General features: G+C 34.4%; 1 protein-coding gene across 5 annotated transcripts in view; it reads left to right on the top strand.

Annotated features, from left to right (window-relative positions):
- Positions 1-20,199, top strand: part of LRCH2 (leucine rich repeats and calponin homology domain containing 2) — a 57,155-nt gene that overhangs the window by 20,700 nt on the left and 16,256 nt on the right. For 3 of the 5 annotated variants that reach the window (XM_049827504.1, XM_049827503.1, XM_049827508.1), the window contains exons 3-16: positions 1,129-1,255; positions 3,324-3,429; positions 3,537-3,673; positions 3,888-4,021; positions 5,408-5,495; positions 6,567-6,678; positions 6,989-7,086; positions 7,175-7,242; positions 7,474-7,578; positions 9,547-9,624; positions 13,011-13,079; positions 15,578-15,626; positions 16,732-16,848; positions 20,041-20,085. In XM_049827504.1, coding sequence (XP_049683461.1) covers positions 1,129-1,255; positions 3,324-3,429; positions 3,537-3,673; positions 3,888-4,021; positions 5,408-5,495; positions 6,567-6,678; positions 6,989-7,086; positions 7,175-7,242; positions 7,474-7,578; positions 9,547-9,624; positions 13,011-13,079; positions 15,578-15,626; positions 16,732-16,848; positions 20,041-20,085 — 1,333 coding nt within the window. The remainder of the gene's footprint in view (positions 1-1,128; positions 1,256-3,323; positions 3,430-3,536; positions 3,674-3,887; positions 4,022-5,407; positions 5,496-6,566; positions 6,679-6,988; positions 7,087-7,174; positions 7,243-7,473; positions 7,579-9,546; positions 9,625-13,010; positions 13,080-15,577; positions 15,627-16,731; positions 16,849-20,040; positions 20,086-20,199) is intronic. The other 2 variants (XM_049827506.1, XM_049827505.1) reach the window with 1 other exon arrangement.

Genomic DNA, 20,199 nt, shown 5'->3' with positions numbered 1-20,199 from the left:
TTTTTAAAAAATCCCTTTCTGTCCTATTAAACTGTCTTTATCTCAACCTGCAAGTTTTACTTTTTTTTTCCCTGATTCTCTCCCCCATCCCATTGGTGGGGAGGGGGGGAAGTGAGCGGACAGCTGTGTGGTGCTTAGTTGCTGGCTGGGTTTAAACCATGACATTGGTTTTGCAGCCCTATAAACTGTAGTCATGGAGAAAAATGATGTAAAAATTTGTTTTTTTTTAAATATGAAAACAGTGCTCTGATACATATAAATTAAACAGTGAAAATTCTGGGTTTTTCTTAATGTAGCGTGAACACAAATGTCAACACTTAATTTTTTTTGGGTAGGGTTTGTCTTTTTTTTTTCCAGAATAGAAGTGACCTCTGCACAGTTTTACTTAAAGCAACAGCAATTACTGAAATTTTTTTACTTTTATCTGTGAACGGACATCTGAACAAGCTGGTTTTCTAAAGGCTTGTTTAAATGTACAAGTACTGTATTAGAAAAATTCATTGTATTTCTGGCAGTGGCAGTCTGCAGTTGGTAGTTTTTCCAATATGGATTTAAATCAGAATGTTAGTAACAGTATATTGCTTGTGTACAAAGCAGACATATGTGCATGTTGTTGGAAAATGATATACACAAAAGAAATAAATTTTAATTAAAACTTACCTTCCAGACTGTTGATCAGCAAAGTAATAAATAGATTTTAAAGGCTTTTTGTGCTGTCTCAGGAGTGACATGACCACACAACATGAGAAGCAATGACCTTGTATAAAGTTCTGGTTTGCTAAGAATATGAACTTTATATTGGTAGGCTGTCAAATCAGGTGGTCCTTCTGAAGGTATTAGAAAGTAGGATAAAAGCAAACATCAAACTATTTCTTTCAACAGATTTCTCTGTACTTTTTAGTGTTAGATTCAGTTATAGTACATACTCATTTCATCAAGCGAGATGAGCTTTACTTGGTAAGGAATTAATGATGGAGATTATAGCTTAAATTTAGACGAAATTGTAATAGGTGGAGAAGGTCTTCTGGAATAGGAGAAAAGTTGTTCAATGTGCATCTCAGACTCCCTATCAGGCTAAAAAAGAAGATTATAATCTAGTCTTGCTTGTTCATTTTTCTTTCTTTCAAGTCGAAATCTTTTATCAACGTTGCCGAAGTACCTGTTTGATCTTCCACTTAAAGTTCTGGTTGTTAGTAATAATAAGCTGGTCTCCATTCCAGAAGAAATTGGAAAGTTGAGAGATCTAATGGAGCTGGTAAGTACAATAGTGAACCTTTGTCCTAAGTGAATTTAAAGTATAAACAATTTACAGTATTATAAAAGTATAAATTAATAATTTTTTAAATATGGAACAGCAAAATGTAAATTCAGTTACTGCTTTTTCTTAGTGTTTGAGCTCAAATTACAGGTGTAGTATTGTAGAGTTTCAAAAATGGGATTAAACACAAATCAGTATGTTGGGTTAACTAAAGCTTAAGGGGTTCATAAATAAAATTGTTCTTCAGATTATTTTGAGTCCCTGGCTTGTATGTTGTTGAAAACGGTGAATTTTTCTGTTTACATTCTTTACAGGAATCATAATTCTATTTATTTTTCTTATATGTTATCAGGAATCTTCTTCCCATCTGAAGAGTTCACTGTACTCTTATACAAGTTATGCCATTCAATCATTGTTATCTTGTTCTGTGTTTGGTGTTGGTTTTAGGGTGGTGTCGTGTCCCGTCCCATCCCGTCCCCCCCCCATTTCTGCTATTCCTTTATTTTGTTTGGAGTGAATAGAATGGTGTGTGATATTCACAGTTTAGGTGTCTGTGCAACTCCATGGCATACTAGAGTTTTGTTCTTTGTCGTACATTACTTTCTCTATATTTCTTAATATTCTGGGCTTTTTTGATCGTTACTCCATGTTAAGGTCATATGTTTTGGAGAACTATGCACGATTATTCACTGACCTGGCACTTGGACCAGGTCTGATTTTTTTTTTTTTTGATTTTTTTTTTTGTTTCTCTCCAGTATGTGTGATTTCTTTGGTCATTGCAAGCAATCCTTATCCTGGTTCTAGAGCGGCCGTGTATGCCCTGGATATTTCTTTTAACATGATCTAATTTCTGAGCTATAAATCAACATTCTTTTTTAATTTACGAGTAAAACTCTGAATGTTTGTGAAGCTTTTCTAGTGTCCTCTACTCTTTGGTGAGGAATTCTTTATGCTTACTTCAATGTCATAGGATTTCAAGGTGGGATCACTGCTGTTCTTTACAGGAAGTGACATTTTGTCAGAATTGCAGTTGTAGTATTTTTGGCTTATTTTTCAAAATTGTCAAACCTAGAATGCATGGTTGATGATGCAGATTAAGGACTGACTAGACAGTTTCATTCCAGTACCTGTGTTATACCTGTTTAGAACATAAGTAATATATATACATTAAAAAAAGCTGACAACTAAGCCACATGCTAGAAAGATGCTTTTAGGAAGGTAATCCCATGTTAAATTTGGTGTTGTGGACAAAGAATAACTTGCAAGAGATACACAACAGTTGATCCTAAGCAGCTGTACTTTCTGAGACATCTAGCTATGTGCAGACATCATGGTTGCCAAAAGCAGATGAGCAGTGCCTAAGCTGAAGCTCTGGAAGTGTGTAGTGGAGATTCGTCTGGTTAAGGCCTGGCTTCTAGTTACTGACTCAAGCTTGCGTGTAAAATGAGCTTCGAATTTTTCATCGGTTAGATGTCTATCATTGTTACTTAGTCTAGGAAAGTAGTCTAAGCCAATTTTATTCAATCAGAAATAAAAAAGGTTAGAAAAGGTGTTATGTCAGTGTGATTGTTGACCCAGCCTGGACTACATAAACAAATGTTAAATTAGTGGCAGAAATAGCTGTACTCGTGTGTTTACTTGGTGCAGCTTTGTCACCCTCTAGTGCTTGTATCCGCAAAGTTTGTGAGCCTGCTATTGCTCTTTGTAAATTTTTAGTTGCGTGGATTGATGCAAGGTTTTCTAAGGAAGAAGAATTTTTATAAAAGGAGCAGAATGCAAATCATATGCCAGGAACTCCTGATTCCTAGCCTACAGTTTTAATCTCAAAACCAGTCTTTCATCATTCATTGATTTAACTTTTTGAAATGAGTTTCTGAAACATGAATCACTAAATATGGAAGAAACAGTGAGATCTGTTACAGTACTTCTTCCCTTTGTGGAAAAAAACAAGAAAGATAGGATTTCTTTTTTTTATAGTATGCTTTACAGTAGTTTTGGTAGCAGTTTTCATTTGTTTAATTTAATTTAAGAAGTTCGGTTAAATTATTAATTTTATCTCTCTTAGGATATTAGCTGCAATGAACTTCAGGTTCTTCCCCAGCAAATAGGAAAATTGCAGTCGCTTAGAGAATTAAACATAAGAAGAAATAATCTCCATATGTTGCCAGATGGTAAGCTACTAGTTTTCATTTCTTTGATGTAGGTAAATTAGGTAAAGTGTTAAGAAGATATCTGATTTTTTTTGTTGTTTTTTTTATTTTTTTTTCCCCCAATGCAGAATTAGGAGACCTTCCCTTGGTAAAGCTGGATTTTTCTTGTAATAAAATTACAGAAATTCCAATTTGTTACAGAAAGTTACGTCACTTACAAGTTATAGTTCTGGATAACAATCCAATGCAGATACCACCAGCACAGGTTAGTATTAAAGCATTCTAGTTCAGAAATTTGCATTAGGATCTTATGAAAAAGGAAACTGCTCTAAGTTATACCAATCAGGTTTTTATATTTTAGTTGTATTTCTCCTAGCGGGAAGTTTAGGTACAAACTCAGTGTAGCTTTTGTTGGGGTGCATATTCAAAAGACGTGCTATGTAATTAAGATTTTTTTTTGTTCATTTGTTTCCCAACAGATATGTTTAAAGGGTAAAGTACATATATTTAAATTCCTCAGCATTCAGGCGTGCCTCAGAATAGATAAAAAACCAGATTCTTTGGATCTTCCGTCATTAGGTAAACGAATCCCCTCCCAGCCGCTCACAGACAGGTGAGTAGTGCAGTTTTTGTTTTATTTACTTTAGCATTTGCTATGAGGTGATCTGTTTATTACAGGTAGTAGCTGTAATTTCAATACTTTAATTGTTCTTTCCTTAGGATTCATAGTATTTATTTTCTAAGGTTGTGTTATTGGAAGCTTAACTGGCTCATCTAAGTTTCTATGAAAAGTTTTCATTGTACTCGCTAAAGATTTGGAAATCAGAATAAAGATGTATTTTTAGTTTATTTATTGGAAAACTCGTCTACTGTTTTGACGTATCTGGGAAATAAATAGCTGAGATGTTCCCATAAATGTCCTGAATATAGAGTTAGTCTGTTGGATGGGAAGTCTGCCTCCCACATATCTTAAGGAAAACTAACTTAAAGATCAGTGAAATACTAGTGATTTTTTTTTTTAGTTGAGGTTAAAAAGTGAAGAATATTTTATTGGACTTCTGTACAGAGTACCTCTTGAGTAATTAAATGGGAATGCTTTTGTATTTTCTGTTGTCAATTGGCTTGCCATTGGTAACCATATGGAACAATAATCTCTCTTTGCCTATTTTCTTAAAAGTTCGCATGCAACTTGTGCCTCTGTGTTCAAGGCTGAAGGAAGGATGAAAGTTATGAATAAAGCTTACACAGAACCATCTGAACCATCAGATTCAGTCCATGGTCTTGGTCTCAGGCGACTGTGTCATAGGGAATTAGTCCACAGTGTCTGTAGATCACTTGTAAATTCTCACAAAAAATGTGGGCAGCAACTGTTCCCCAAAAGCTTCCACTGAACTTAAGGCCTACAACTAAAATGTATTGCAAAGGAACAAGGTCATCCGTATTACCACTGTACCTGACTTTCCAGATAATCTTATGATTTAAACCAAGCTCCAGTGCACAGTTGGAAAACGCGTCCTGCTGATGCTGCCAATTTTGTGTCTTCAAAAGGCATAAATTTGGAGAAAATGTTTCATAGATATTCAGGCAGTGTTAAACCATTATAATATGACAGTCTATTAGGGAATGTGTATTTGTTACTGGTAGAAAACCATGTCTGCCAATAGAATTCAAGGAATGGTGTTTTTTCAGAGGAAGCCTTTTCTGAAGACAGTATTTTTGAATTAAGTAGAACAACTCAAAAATTGCATAGGTACAGAGAGTACAGTAATTGATCACTTCCACTTTACCTTTGCTTTGATACTTTTTTCTTTAACAACTCTTGTAGGAGATTAAGAATTTGTTCTCTGCACATGGGGCATTGTGCAAAAATTCTGTATCAGCAACTGTAGATAAGTATAGAGAACATATTTTTAAAAGGATGTTTATTGTTTTAGAAAAGTGAAACTCCTGTTTCTTTCATTCCTGTGTGGGTTTTTTTGTGTTGTTTTTCTTAATGTAGCATGGAGGACTTTTATCCCAATAAAAATCACGGACCAGACTCTGGCATTGGAAGTGATAATGGGGATAAAAGGTTGTCCACAACAGAAGTGAGTATTTTTCACTGTTGAATTTGCGTAACTTCTGGTTTTTAGATATTTTTCCTTTGTATTTTTTTATCATTTGAGAAATACAAATACTAAGTTGCATTTAACATTCTTTGAATATCTATACAGTTGAGTTTAAACCAATAGACTGCCAGTATCAAACACAAATTATTGACATATTGCTTTGACTTTTCTGGTTAAGGTTCATTCCAGTCCAAATTTCATGCATTTAAAAACTGAATTCTGACCTAAGGAATTGTTTGGAGCTTTTAATGTGTGAAGTGCATAATCATTTTCTACATAAAGGACAAAATTTATTTGAAACTTTCTTTTCTTATTAATGAAATGAATGTAGTTAAGAAAATGGAAGGTTATTTGGACTAAAGTTGAGGATTGTGTATGTTGGTAATCTTCATTGTTGTTTAAATTTTAATGAACTTCTGAATGATCTGCTAGGTTTAAAGCAATGAACAAAAATCCCTACAAGTTATCTGTGTATTTCTAGAAATTTAGCTTAAGGAGCTGTAACTAATAACAGTGATGTCCAAAATTGAATAGTGTAGAACAAAAGATTTTTGAAACTTAGAAAGGGAGTTACTACAAATGCAGAGTGATTGTTAGTGGGAAAACTGTAGAACAAGCAGTATTACTAGTTGGGTTTTTAAGAAAATTCTAAATGATTAGAAGTGAAGCTGTGGGGGTGTGGTATGGGGTTTTTTCTCCCCCCTCTTAGTGGTCTAACAAGGGTCAAAGTAGTTGGAGGCATTAGATAAGAAAGTACCAAAGTACAGTTTTCTTAGTCCACTGACCAGGGCTGGACTGGACCTCTTTGAACAAAATACTGTATATTATACTGAACTGTCTGTCACTCCCTAAACTATGATTCTCTTAAACCTGCTTCCTACCACTCCCCGCCCCCCCCCACCCCGACTTGATGTTATTTTCTCTCTCCTGGGAGCCATCCCTCATGATAGGGGATAGGGTCAGTTGCACTATAATTTGAGAGTTCTTAGCAAATAATATAATAATGTAATTCATATGTAAGTTCTGTATTAAATGTGACTGTCTTTGCAGCCATCTGATGATGATACAATCAGCCTTCACTCCCAGGTATCAGAATCAACAAGGGAACAGACATTAAGGAATGACAATCATGTAATGGGAAATAAACTTGATCTGCAGAAAGGTAATATCTGTTGTGCATCTGTCAGGTAACAAATACTTTTTGCTTAGGTAATCTAACGTAAGAAAAATTGCACAAAATGATGCAATCACATGTTAGCATTGTATTTTCATAATTTCAGAAAATAATATAGCGATTGCAAATAGACGAGGCCAGGAAGAAAGAAAAAAGGGTATTCCTACCTCAAGGAGACATGATTTCATTGTTTTATCTTTATCTGATATTTTTCATAAGTACTTATCTGTCACAGGAATAACGTTTGGTTGAGAGAACCATTTTAATATCTTTCCCATTCTTCATCAATCCTCACTAGACCAGGAGGTGTATGATTACATTGATCCGAATGCAGAAGAGGGAGCTGTTCCTGAGCAAGGAGATGTACAGATTGGACCATTACTGTCTTATATCAAGGTAGCATAGCTTGGCAAAAGAAAAACCGTTCAGCAGGCTTGCTTTTTCTTCCATTCAAGTCTTAAGTTTATCTTTTATCCTGTGTAAGGAACGGGGAAAACATCCTGAGAAATCCCAGAAAATAGAACAGAATGAGGACTGGGGAGATGAAAAAAGGTAAATCTTCATCTTTTTGGGGGAAGGTTTTACGTGGGTGAGGGTGGTTTTGGTTTTGTTTTAAGCTCCTTGCATATAGAGGAAAGAAATCTCATATTGAACACATAGTGCTCCTTGTTGGACAGAAAATAAGCTTATAAGAACCACTTCTTAGTTCTTGTCCAGTAATGTAGCCATGTCTGTGTCTTGCTTCACTGAAATCAGCCAAGTTACTAATGTTTAATTTTTCAGACTTCAGAAGGAACAGCTGCTGGCTGAAGATGATGATGAACTCAAAGAAGTGACTGACTTGAGAAAAATAGCAGCTCAGTTACTGCAGCAAGAACAAAAACACAGGTATTACAATATTAGTTAACTTCTGTTACAATTAATTTATTCTTTGGTCTGCCTTATACCCAAAAGTCCTTGGCACCTTAAAATTCTAAGAACAGTTTTGTCCAGCTGTTAAACAGTTAAAATGACATACTCTTTCAAGATACCTGTCCTGTGTTTCTTTTCATAAAATTGCTGTCTAGAGAAGCAGTGATATACCTCCTCTGGAGAGGAAGAGATGAATGTGAAAGTCTCTTGATTTCCTGGTTTGATTTATATTAATTTTTTTAATACTTTTTATTTTCAAAGCAGTATACTTAAGTAGGCATGGTTAATGCTCATATAAGTAGATTATTGGTAATATGTTAAAATTACTTTGTCTTAATATGTATGTTACAGAACCTGCATACAGTTTGTTTGTAACTGGTTATTTTTATTCAAATACAAGGTAATTTAGGTGGTACTTCCTGCAGTCAGTCTAATGCGAGATATAAATTTCCTATGGACTGAAAGAGAAACTTTTTCAAACATTATTCTGTCAAATTACAGAGCATAGATATATTATAAATATATATAAAAATAAATAATTTGAATAGTTTAAGTTCATCCTGATGAACTGCCTGACTTTCTCCACTTTAAGTTGGGCATCACAACAGAATGATTCTTGAAAAGGAGCTGTAGATCAGCAGCAGATAAAAGGAATGTAATAGAACAAGTTAAGAACCTTGTAAAACGAAGAGCAGGAAGGAATACCTGGAGTTGCACAGGATGTAGGCAGGCTAGGGTAGGATCTGTGTTTTCTGGTTCCTTTACCAAGCAGGCAAATCACCAGTGAGGTACTTTGGTGAGAGTAAGCCCTTTCCTGAAATGTAAAAGTTGTAGTTAATAGTAGTTCATTAAATAGCTTATTACAGTCGTTCCTTATCCTACAGTAATGGATTGAACTTCATACCAGCTTAATCCTATTCTTATTTCTTTTGAATTTCTGTGTAACAACAAGATTCTGCATTGCTGTTTTTCTTTTAAGTTAGTTGAAATGCATGTGAAGCCCTTAGAAATTGATATCCTGATACTATGAATTGCAGAGGTTTACAAATTTACCAGCATTTTATATTAATTAAATACAATAGCAGTAGTGTGTGTGTAGGAAAAGATAAAATAGGTTTTAATTAGAACTCCATGCAGTTTATTTAAGAATTGGTCGTTCATGTTGGGAAGGGAAAAATAAGAATGAAATCTTAATGCTATTACATTCTTATTACCAAAAATATTGAAAAAAAAAGATAAGAATGCTAAATTTTCTCATATTACTTTATTAATAAAAAGAGAATAAGTATTTTTCTTATATTAGTTTTTTATATGATGGTTATTTGTTGTACATGGGAATTGTTTGACTAGTTCTAATATTTCCTGGTTATTTAATTGTTTGAAATACCAAGCCACTCCTCTTCTGAAGTACTGCAACTTAAATTTTATTTGTCATATGTCATTGTATCTTAATGCAGTGATCTTGCTAATGGTTCTGCTTTGCTCTGGAACTGTTAGGTATACACAATCTTATTAATTGTTAAGTTTTACTTCTTAGTTTAGCATTTAGATTTCAAAGCTTGCTTATGTATCTTTAAGTACATGAGGGCAAAATTACCTCTGACAAAATTTAGCCCTGATTTTGAAGCTATAGTTTTGTGAATTTGTAATTTCTTGCCATAGACCGCAATAAGATTAATATTTAGAAGTTTAGTGAAGATATTTCTGCGTTTTTGTGGAAAATATGTTCAATCTGAGTAAAAAGAATCCCCAGAAAAGTGGGCATCGTGAAATAGTTTCTTATTAATCTTATTTCTGTTTGTTCAGTGTGTTGGTTTTTTTTAGTATTATGCAGTCTCTTTTCTTTTTGCTTGCTGTGCTAATGACTTCCCTGTCCTCTCCCATCAACCTGTCCTGCTTCCTTCTTCCGTCTTTGGCTTTGGTGTACATGAAATATGAATACAGACGAAGGCCATTAAGCTATAGAACTTCATTCAGTGAAAAACTCTTCCAGAGGACAAGGGCGGCAGGACGTGCATCAAGGTATAAAGTGTTTGTAGAGCTTCAGACTTCCAAAGTTAAAATGTGGACAAAAGAAACAGTTTTGGCCATTTCTTGAACAAAAACAGTTAGCCTAAGATATTGTTATCAAAAACAGATTGCAATGCAGTTTTTGTTCTTTAAGATCAAATACTATTTAAGAAAAATATTTAGTTAGGCAACTCTCCAAAGAACATTTAAATGAATCCAAACCTAGAAGCATAATTTCCTGTACCTTTGGCATGCTTTCTTTTCAGTTTTTTGCTTTTTAATATATAATACCTCAAGTATAGAACATCAGGAAAAAGAGGTTCTTATTTTATTTAAGGTATCTTGGTTTTAAAATGATCATTTTCAAATTAGCATGACCAGTGACAATTTGTTTTGCATTTGACAGCCATGAGGAAGCATTTGCAGGTATACAAACCTCACAAGTAACAAGGAATCTGGAATGGGCTGTGTAGACCATGCTCAAACATATGGGTGATGAATCAAGTGATTTCAGACTTTGTTACCTTACCAATTGAAACTCTAACTTTGGATACTCCTTGTCTTTTTCAAAAGAAAGTAGGATAGCTTAGATTAAATAATCTGCATTAGTACTAAATGAACCTGTTTCAGATTGCATCAAAGTATGGGTTCTTACCTGACATCAGTGACTTCCTAAAACTAAATCCCTGAGAGCACAGCTTATGATCACAAAGCAGAGTCATATGCGAAGGCAGTAGACTGCTCCTGAATGAGTTTAAAATACATCATTTTTTTCTCACTGTAAAATATTTCTAGTGTCTTTATACACTTTAAAGATCCTAGGTAGTGCTTGCTTGTTTTAGCTGCAAGATAGCTAACCTTAAAATAACATTACCATCATTCACTTAATTTGTGTTCCTTAATCATGATGTCACACTTGCTCAAAATATGAAAGTATAAGTGACTGAGAAGAGATTCCACTTTTTAAATTCTCAAACTTTAGAAAATATTTTCCAGTATTGTAATTGGTCTTGCCATCACCTTTCTCTCCTATCTAGTCAGCAGTTTGGAGTAGATGTTATGCTTGCATGATATAAAACTAGAAAAATGAGCCGCAGTGTTGTTGTTTGAGTTGAATGTATATAAATGTGTCATTGTGCATGTGCTGTTGAGTAATTTACATTTCAAAGTTTATATGAGTTTTAGAGCCCTTTCAGACTAATAGTTTGTATGCTACCTCTGTAACAACAGAATTTGTGTGGTTAGTAGGAACCATAAGTGGGAAATTAATTGCAGTACTAATACAAGTGTCTTATGCAAGTTCTTACTTAGTGATTCAGTATGAGCATCAGTAATTAGCCTGATAATTGATCCGCCTAATTAAAAAAACAGGTTTGGATTTAATGAGTTGTAGTATGAATGGAAGCAGTTGCTGGAATCTTTGCATCATTAACACCACACTTAAGAGCATGACTTATGAATATAAGCTACTTGTACTTTCATTTTGCATATTCAGTTTTGAATTGTATTTCCTGGAAGACAGTTCTTGACTACTGTGATCGATTCCTGCCCCCCCCTTCCAGCTGAACAAATTATTTTGCCATGAATTCCTTATTCTGCAATTTAGTAAATCCAGATTAATTTTATTCACCATTTTCTTTAACTAAAAACTTTCAAGTTCCTTATTCCACAGGAAAATGAGGTTTCTCTGACTGGACTAGTAACTGTTAACCTTACAGATGCTGAACTTGCTGTTACTTCCCCATCAATATTCTTCAGTTTTTAAAGAGGAAGTTTCAAAAATGATTGTGTTTGGTTTTGTTTTGCAAAGTATAAAAATATACTTTGTTTATAATAAACTTAGTTTATAATAAACTCAAATGGTAATTATATACTTTCATAGAAACAATGTAGCTGAAAAGTTCATGTGTGTATATATGTTTGAATTAGCTTGAATAGTTTTTCCTTCCATTTGCTATCATGAGTTTAAGAAAGAAATGGCCTGTGTTACATACAACTATTGAATTTACACTGATAGTGTCAGTTTTGATGCAAATGTGACATCAAACTGTTTAGGTCACTCAAATTTCTATATTTTTTTTAAAGCTCATTCTTTTGAAGTGGTTATATCTTGCTACAAAGTCTGAATTTCTAATTGCTTTCAGTTGAAGACATAAGGCTAATTTAAATGGGAATTCTCTCTAAAGGTTAATGACTTTAAAATAGCACGTTTATGTTATGGTTTGATAACCTATGCTCTGAATATTAATTTTTTGTAACACTTCAGGCTATAGCATAATTTAATTCTGGAATGTGCCCTCAAAATTAAGTTTCTGAAGGCAAAATATAGGGAGAGCAGTTGCTGCAGACTGTGTTGGTTTACGGGCTTAACTTCTCATAATCCCATTAAATTGAGGTTCACACAGTGAGAGATTTAAGCTACAAATGAGATTACTGAGCTCAAAGTTATCACAATAATCAGAGAAGTCTGACTGAAAAATCATCAATCATTTGAAGTTAATGGTTGTACTGCCCTATGTAGTGACAATGAAATATAAAAAGGTGCCTACTGTTTTAACTTTATTCCATTGAATAGTTGGTGTTCTAGTTCTTTCTGATTCTTAATACACTATAGTTCTCTATATAATTCAGTGTAAATATACTTTGATCAGTTCTGCACATGAAGTCAGTGTCGAAGTGTAATATTACTACCTCCAGGAATTCAAAATTACTTATTCTAGTTACTGTTCAACAGATGAAAAAACATTTCTGAATCTCTATGTAAGTTTAGGCTTTTTTGACTATTTACTGTTTAGAAAAATGGAATTTCCATTGGTTCATTTCAGCATTAGACTTTTCATTTAGTTCTTAGCCTGTTTCTCCATTTTCCACCTCTCCTTTTTCCCTACATTTCCTTTGCACTTGCAATGTTTCTTACTCAGATACCTTCTTACTTGCTTCTACTGACTGACCTGTTGTGCTCAATCTGTGTATCTTTTCTTGTCTGCTTTAGGTTGACTGTCTTCTGTCTTCTAATTTTAGTGAACAGTGGGGCCTTTTGTGTTGAGGGCAGCATAACTTTACACAGGTGTGAGATCAGTTGAAATAGTATGTATTTAGGGAGAAAAATAAAGGGAGTCTTCATTTTGGTTTGAATGATCATCGAGTTTTAACTTCCTTAAAATTCAGAACTTGAAATATTTCAAGAGCTGGAAACAATATTGTTGATTTAAGTGGAAGCAGGATTGGGCTTGGATTTCATGTGTGTGCATGCATACATTTTCTAATTTTTTGGACAATGTCACCTTAATGTTCAAAACTATTTACAGGAAATGTTATGCAGTGAAAGTAACATATATTATAAGAAAAAGGTTGAACTGTACAGCTGTTGAATAAATATGTATTTTTTTTCTTTCTAGGCTTCTTAATCATTCAGTTTCAGTAAGCACAAGGAACAGGCCAAAGCAGCCAATGGAATCTGAAAAATGGTATTGATATACTTAAACGTATCACAGCTTTCAATATTCTATTAATTTAATTTTTATGTTTATTCTGTGTCACTACTGCCATCTTCTGTCATAATGTTTTTAGCTCAAGATCAAGTAGAAGCTGCACAAATAATCTGTTCTTGAGATTCTTTTTCAGTTAAAAAAAAAAAATCTGTTCTTTTGAGCCTCTAGGAAAGTTGATGTCATCCAGAAACTAATTTGTGGGTCTGATCATGGCAGCAATGCAGGTGCCTAAAGACAGGTATTCAGTGATGTTTTAGGCATCCAGTTCCAGTCCGGAAGGTCATGTCTCCCATAGGTAACAGTCCTGCGCAAATGCATTAGATCCTGTTACATAAACCGGCACTCTTAGCTGTGCTTAGGCATCTAAATTTTCCTCCCTGGCAGTCATTTTGTGCTCTTAAGAGCTGTTGGAAAAGTGTTGCTGGGAGTTCAGCCTGCAAAACCTTTATGTAGTTTGTGGAGGATGTGTCAATGAGGAACCCGTTGTCTGCAGGAGATGTACCCTTATGCTCTTTTTCAGATTAAAAAATACCACCACAAAACAACAGCAAACAAAAATACCCAGAGCCTTGTCTTTAGGAAATTGGGAAATCGGAGCTTCCTATTTCTGACTACATGGGTGAGAGAGAACTTTGCAAGTTTTCAGCCCTCCCTCCCTTAAGGAATCCTAGATCAGTTCTTTTAATCAATTTGGTCAAGAAATAATCTATTTTAATTTTTAAGCAAAAGAGGGAGAGCTTACTGGCAGCTTCCTAATGAGAACTCCATTTGAACAGTGGCTTTTGTGTTTTGGTTTTTTTTTGCCAGCCCCATAGTCTTTTAAAATCTATACTTTCAAAAGTATCTGTATCTGCTTGTGTCCAGACCCCAGTTTGAGTGTGAATCTTGGAGACAAAAGCCGTAACTGCTGTTGGTGTTGCTAGAGAGCACTAGGGGTGGTAACAGCTCTCTACAGTTCAGGTACACATCAGGAAAGCATTTACTTGAACAGAAAAGGGACACACTGTAGGTATTTCAATGTGATACATCCTATTTTGGCTGTCTTCTCTCTCATTGCTATCTGCGATTTTGAAGAGCTGGTTGCACATATGTCCCGTGGTTATATGAACCATGCTGCAGCTAATATTAATTTGCATTTGGAACTTTCCAGTCCTTGGTTACTTAACATACAGTATCTGTTCTTTGGGATGCTGTCACCTATTGTAGTGTACAGCTATGTTAGGCCTTCATATTATAGGGTGATTCGGGAAAGGTTAAATTTACCTTTCCCTGTTTTGTTAATACAACAGAAACAGTTCTAAGACTTCAAAACAAAATAAAAACCAAATAAAAAACTACCCCCAAAACCCCTCAACCCTCACCCTCCTTAATTTTGGAGTGTGCACACAAGATAAGGTAGATGTTGCAGGCTATTTGTTGTTTTATTGCACTGATACATGAGCCCAAATCACACACTGCATAAGGAACATACAAAGAGTAGAAAGACTGTCATATCCCTAAAGAATTTACACTTAGAGAACATGTCAATAGATGTATATGTATCAACAGCAAAACTCAGTTATTTATTGCAGTAGTTCCTGCAATTCTCAACTGGATTGCTTATTGAGCTATTGGACATGATTCAGCCAAATTTCCTATGCCTAACAGCTTTAAAAAGTATTATTGGTTTGAGGCAAACAGCAAGAAAAAAAAAGAAGGAAAAGGAATACAAAGTAGCAGAAGCTAAGTGCCTAGTTGCTTTCCCTTTAGGATTTATAATTGGTCATGGTGTTATGTCCTTCTTGCATTCAATCTCCAGCTACTAGCTTTTTGGTATACTGCACAGCTTCTAAGCCAGCTGTCAGAACATGAATAAAATGGTTGCTGGTAGATGATAGAATTGAATTTCACAGAAACATTTAGAAAGAAAACTTTGGAGTGACACTGAATCTAAACTTTTTTATTTTCCTGAGAACTTTCAATAAACTCAGGCAGTCCATGTTCCAGAGTGTATTTTTTGAGATTTTGCAGTTTCACTATCCCATCTTAAAATGCTTTTCCCTTCACTATGAGTATAATCTTCTATTTTACTGTATGGAGCTAACAGTGAAATGAAGCATGTGAGTCTTCCAAAGTTTAAGAGTAGATCTTTTGTCAGCTTTGAACAAAATGTTTCATTGGTTGCTTTGAGAAACAAAACAATGAAGATGCATTAGTATTATCTAAAGATCAACATGCTTAAGAAAAAGCTTTATCTGAATAAAGTACTGTAGTGTGGAAGACCTATTGTCAGCATATGGTAAAGGAGAGTGAAATGTAATTTGAGACTTTAGTCAAATGATAATACACTAGCCACACTGTGACATCCTTATATAGGTAGCCAAAAATACAGAGAAGCTGCTTTTTAAGTGTTCACTTTTTGATGTTTTAAAGTAACTTAGTTTTAAAGTACACAAAGTAGTAAATTTCGTACTGCCTCTTATCTTAATTTTTAGTGTCTCAACAGATGAAGTGAATTCCCCAGTGTCCCCATTCAGCTGGCAGGTAAATAGTCAAATGTAAATGTGGTGGCTTCATATTTGAGTAATTTGTTTTTGCATTTCTGGCAGAAAACTTTTATACATTCATATGGTTGCTTACACACATAGTTATTGTAGGTATGTAATTGTGGTGGAAAATGTAAAACCTTTAGAGGACTTACGTTTCAAGATAATTTGAAGTGTATGTAATGGAGGCCTTTTTTTTTAGGAACTAGCTTTAAGATCTTGAAACTATTAAGACATAAGTCTTAGTTTTAGTATTTTTTTACATGCAAATTTTATTGCCTCACTATAATGTGTTTTGTTTTTTTTTTAATTTCTAAATGGTTTGAATTATATAGGCCTTTCATTCCCCATACCTCACTGAGAAACTTGCATGATATGGTAAAGTTGCAGTGAAACTGCAGAGAGTACTTGTTTATTATTTTAGATTTTAATCTATTGGGTATTTACAATTGCTTTAAATGGCCTGATATTCTAATATGAAGAAATAGTTGGAAATGTAGTTTTAGCCTTATGAAATGGTCCCTTCAGATTGTCTGCTTTCAGTTTTCATAAAATAGACGTTCATACATATTCATTGTTATTTTAAGGCTAAATCTAGTTTAGCTGTCTCTTCAGAATGTGTTGCATAATACAATACTTTGAAAGAGAGATTTCTTTTACAGCTAGTTGATGTGTATAATCTTTTAGATAGGAACAGCAGACAAATACTTAAATTATCTTGTAGCCATCCTTTTCCTGTGCAATGAGTATCCAGATTGAGAAATTAGATTTACTAGTGGCTAACCACACTTCTAATTTTTTTGGAAGTTATTCATTGCAGCCTTAGGTGGCTTCCTAACGTACCTGCAAAAATTAGGCTTAATGCAGAAAGGGTATTATTTCTTAAGGATTATTTCATAGATTCTTTTTCTTCTATAAAATATGTTTTATGATTTGAAAGGAAATAAGTGATTTTTATCAGAATCACCATTAAGACTGATAATACTTTCATGTTATAAAGCTAGATTGAGGCAAACAATTCATAATTGTAGTTCATAATAATTTGTGTTAATGCACACAAGGTGTATTTACCTTTTATGTAAAAATACTTCTGAACTCTGTAGCCACTGGAAAACCAGAAGGATTCAATGGATGAGCAGCATTGGCCAGAAACACAGCCAGTGATTTGGCAGAATGAAGAAAGAAGGAGAAGTAAACAAATTAGAAAAGAGTATTTCAAGGTAATGGGGGGAGTGTGAGAAAACCTCAAAGTTTGTCATGCTTTTAATTTTGTATCTAACCTGTAATTTTTTATTTGGCTCTTTTGAGTTAAATAATATATATATGTGTTTAGGGTTATGTGAGAGTGCAGGAAAATCAGAAGGAAAAAAATCTACCAAAGACTTTGTTTATCCTTTAAATAAAAGAAAGTAATTTAAAGTTGTGTTCTGGTAAAGCCAGAAACTAATTTTCAGTCATTGGTCCTTCCCAATCCATTTTGAGTGTGGGTTGGTTTGGTTTTTTGTAGTGCAAGAAGAATACACATTACTTTTTTTTGTGCAGCATGGTTATAAGCATGATCTATGCATTTTGGTTCTCACTGCATTAGTTTGCATTTGAGAGGAAATTTTCTCAGTATTACTTTACTGCTGTGGAGTGTACCACTGGTCACCAGATGTCAGTGTCTGCTTATTGCAGAACAGATATGATGTTACAGCAGCATGAGATAAAATTTTGTTTTGGGGTATAGTAGAGAAGTAAGAGAATTCTGACCAGTGCTAGGCTGAGTTAAAATTAAATTTGTCACTTCTGAAATTAGTTTCTTGGGTCTTTGCCATCAAACATGTTTATGAAATGCTAGGGAACATCAAAGAAATTAAATTCTAGGAAAAATACAGCTCAGATAAACAGCTTCTATAATCACAAGAATATTTTTTTTCCTGAATGGTTTATGGAGTTGTATCCTCTTTCCAGGGTTTTCATCCCTAAATTAATTTTGCCCTGCAGCCTTTGAGGGGAAGGGGAGAAACTTCTAAGTAAAACAAAATTCAGTCATTTGACTCATTACACAGCTGTGCTATCAGTACAAATGACCTGCATTAGTGATTTTTCATAACTTTAAAGGATGTCTTTAAATGCTAATACAGATTTCAGTTTTGAGCTCTGTGATGGAAGCAGCTACCTGAAATCACATTACATACAGCTATAGACATGTCTCAAAAGTGAATTAAGCAGGCTGTACCAGTAACAAAAAATACTGTATCACTGATAGTTTCATTTGCAAAAACAAGGCAATAAGCAAGTAGAATGAAGTCTGTCTTCCATGGCAAACTGGGGGGGGGGGGGGGGGGGGGGCGGAATTGGTACCACTGCTGTTCTCAGAAACCAGAGAAAATACAATTCATATTGTGTCCATGTTTTCTTGGCAAATAAAAGCTCTTTGTATAATCCTATCTGTACTGCCAAACATTAATTTCTTAAGAATACATGCCAAATTATGGCAATGGGCATCATTAGAACAGGGAAACTTTACTTGAATCAGCATCCAGAAGTATTTATAGAGCATCTTTATTATACATATTATGTATTTTTATTGTTCAGTTGTACTGTGCAGTAGTAGGGCAGGAAATTGCCCATGAGAATCAGAACTCCTTTTCTTGTGGCACTGCACTGAAGTCTCGCGGGAACCTGAAATCTTTGTCGTGTTAAATATGTAAAAAGAATATTACCACTTAAGACAATTTTATCAACCAAAATGCCTTTCCCCCCCACCCCGGAACAGTTTGTAGTTGTCTTGGATCCTAGCTATACGCAAGCTGAAATTCTTGTTAGTGTATCAACAATAGAAAAGAATTACTATATGCTAGGTTTGATATGGTTAATTATGGTGGAAAAACATGAACACAGAACTGGCCAAAGGCCTGTATAAACACAAGTCAGCAGTGGAGCTTGCAGGGCATAGAAGATTAGGCTTTGCCTTATCAGCTGCCAAAGTAATATATTGCTTTGTACTGCAAACATACAGGAGATAAACCCAAGAAGAGAAATATTCAGTCATGGATATATGTAACAGGTCACTACCCCAGAACTACCTGTAATCTGTGCATAGTTTAAAAAAACAAAACAACCACCAAAACAAACAAAAAAATCCCAAACCACCAAAAAACCCAACAGAAGAATCCCACAAACCAACAACTGACACTTTATTGAATCATTCTGCAAAAGCCATGTTTAATTTGCACAGAAAATGAACAGCAGTAGGATAGCTAACGAAGGCTGCTTGTCCCAGACTTTGATTTTCAAGAGAGATGCTTTTCACCATTGTTGTCAGCATCGTACAGCATGTAGTTCAAAGGCTCTTGAAAATTCAACTCTATGAAGCTGTTCAATTTTAGTCCAATAGTGCTCAGTTACAACTTTGAAGAAGATGAGCATCTTTCATGCATAACTAAGAAATACAACTTTCTATAAGAGCTATGTAAGTTTGTGTGTTTATTAATATTAAAGAACATAGTTGCAAGTCAGGTTTCTCTTCATTTTTAAGAAATTCTTCTAAAACCTGTATGCACCCCTGCAAGTCAGATATTTGAAGGATAACCATCCTTCGAGTTCCAAAGTTAGTCTCTTAATTTAGCCCATGTTGTGTTATATCATAAAGATAGGTAGGCTGGCCATATACACACAATGCACTTATCAGAGTTTGGTAGTGATGGATCTTTTTAATTCTAGCTGCATGTATTTTCTATTTTTTGTACACTTGCTCTGAAGACAATGAAATACGCTTATTTTCTTAAATACCACTTTTGTAAATTTCTTCCTTCAATCCTTCCTTCATTTCCTACAATTTTAGGAAATTTTCTACACTAATCAGGAAGTGGGACAGTGGTGAAGGCAGTGTGCAGTAAATCAGACAGACATGTGGAAAAAGTGCTGGTCTTAAATAGATAAAAGGATGTGATCAGGCTTTGAAGTTATAAAGGAAATCTTGGGGGGGGGGTTTATTTAATTTTTTTACAATGTCAAGTCAATCTCTCAAAGTGTAAGCAAACTTAGTTACATAACAAAACATATTGTAAAAGTAATTTTCACAGGTTGCATAATTTTTCCTAACAAATAATGCTTCAGAGTAGCAGTTGTTAAAATCTTTTCACTGGGATCAACTGTTATATGCAGTCAGAGTTCATGTTATAAAAGTATTTGGTTTTAAAATGCTCTTATCTCATTAACATAACTAAGATCTTGACTAGCGTAGGAACTAGATGTTCCTTTTCTGGTTTGTTTCTTTTTTGCTGGTTTGATTCTGTAATGTGTTTTGGTTTTTTTTTCCTCAGCAGCTTCACTAATAATAAGTAACATCTGAGTGAGATCAAGCCATTTAGTTAAAATTAAAATTTTACTTCTATTTTAAAGTAATAATTGTGTGTGTTTTGCAGTATAAGTCTTCCAGAAAGAGTTCAAGTGGAAATGAAAATGATGAGGTGAGAAATAGTAATTGTGTAAAATATTTAAGAAAACATTTTATTTGTTCATCTTTTATGAACACCTATGAGCCACAGTCACAGAACAGGAGAACGTTGGCTAGAGTCCACACA

This window comes from Accipiter gentilis, chromosome 24 (genome assembly GCF_929443795.1).
Source record: "Accipiter gentilis chromosome 24, bAccGen1.1, whole genome shotgun sequence".
Lineage (NCBI taxonomy): Eukaryota > Metazoa > Chordata > Aves > Accipitriformes > Accipitridae > Astur > Astur gentilis.
This window is presented reverse-complemented; position numbering and strand designations above follow the sequence as displayed.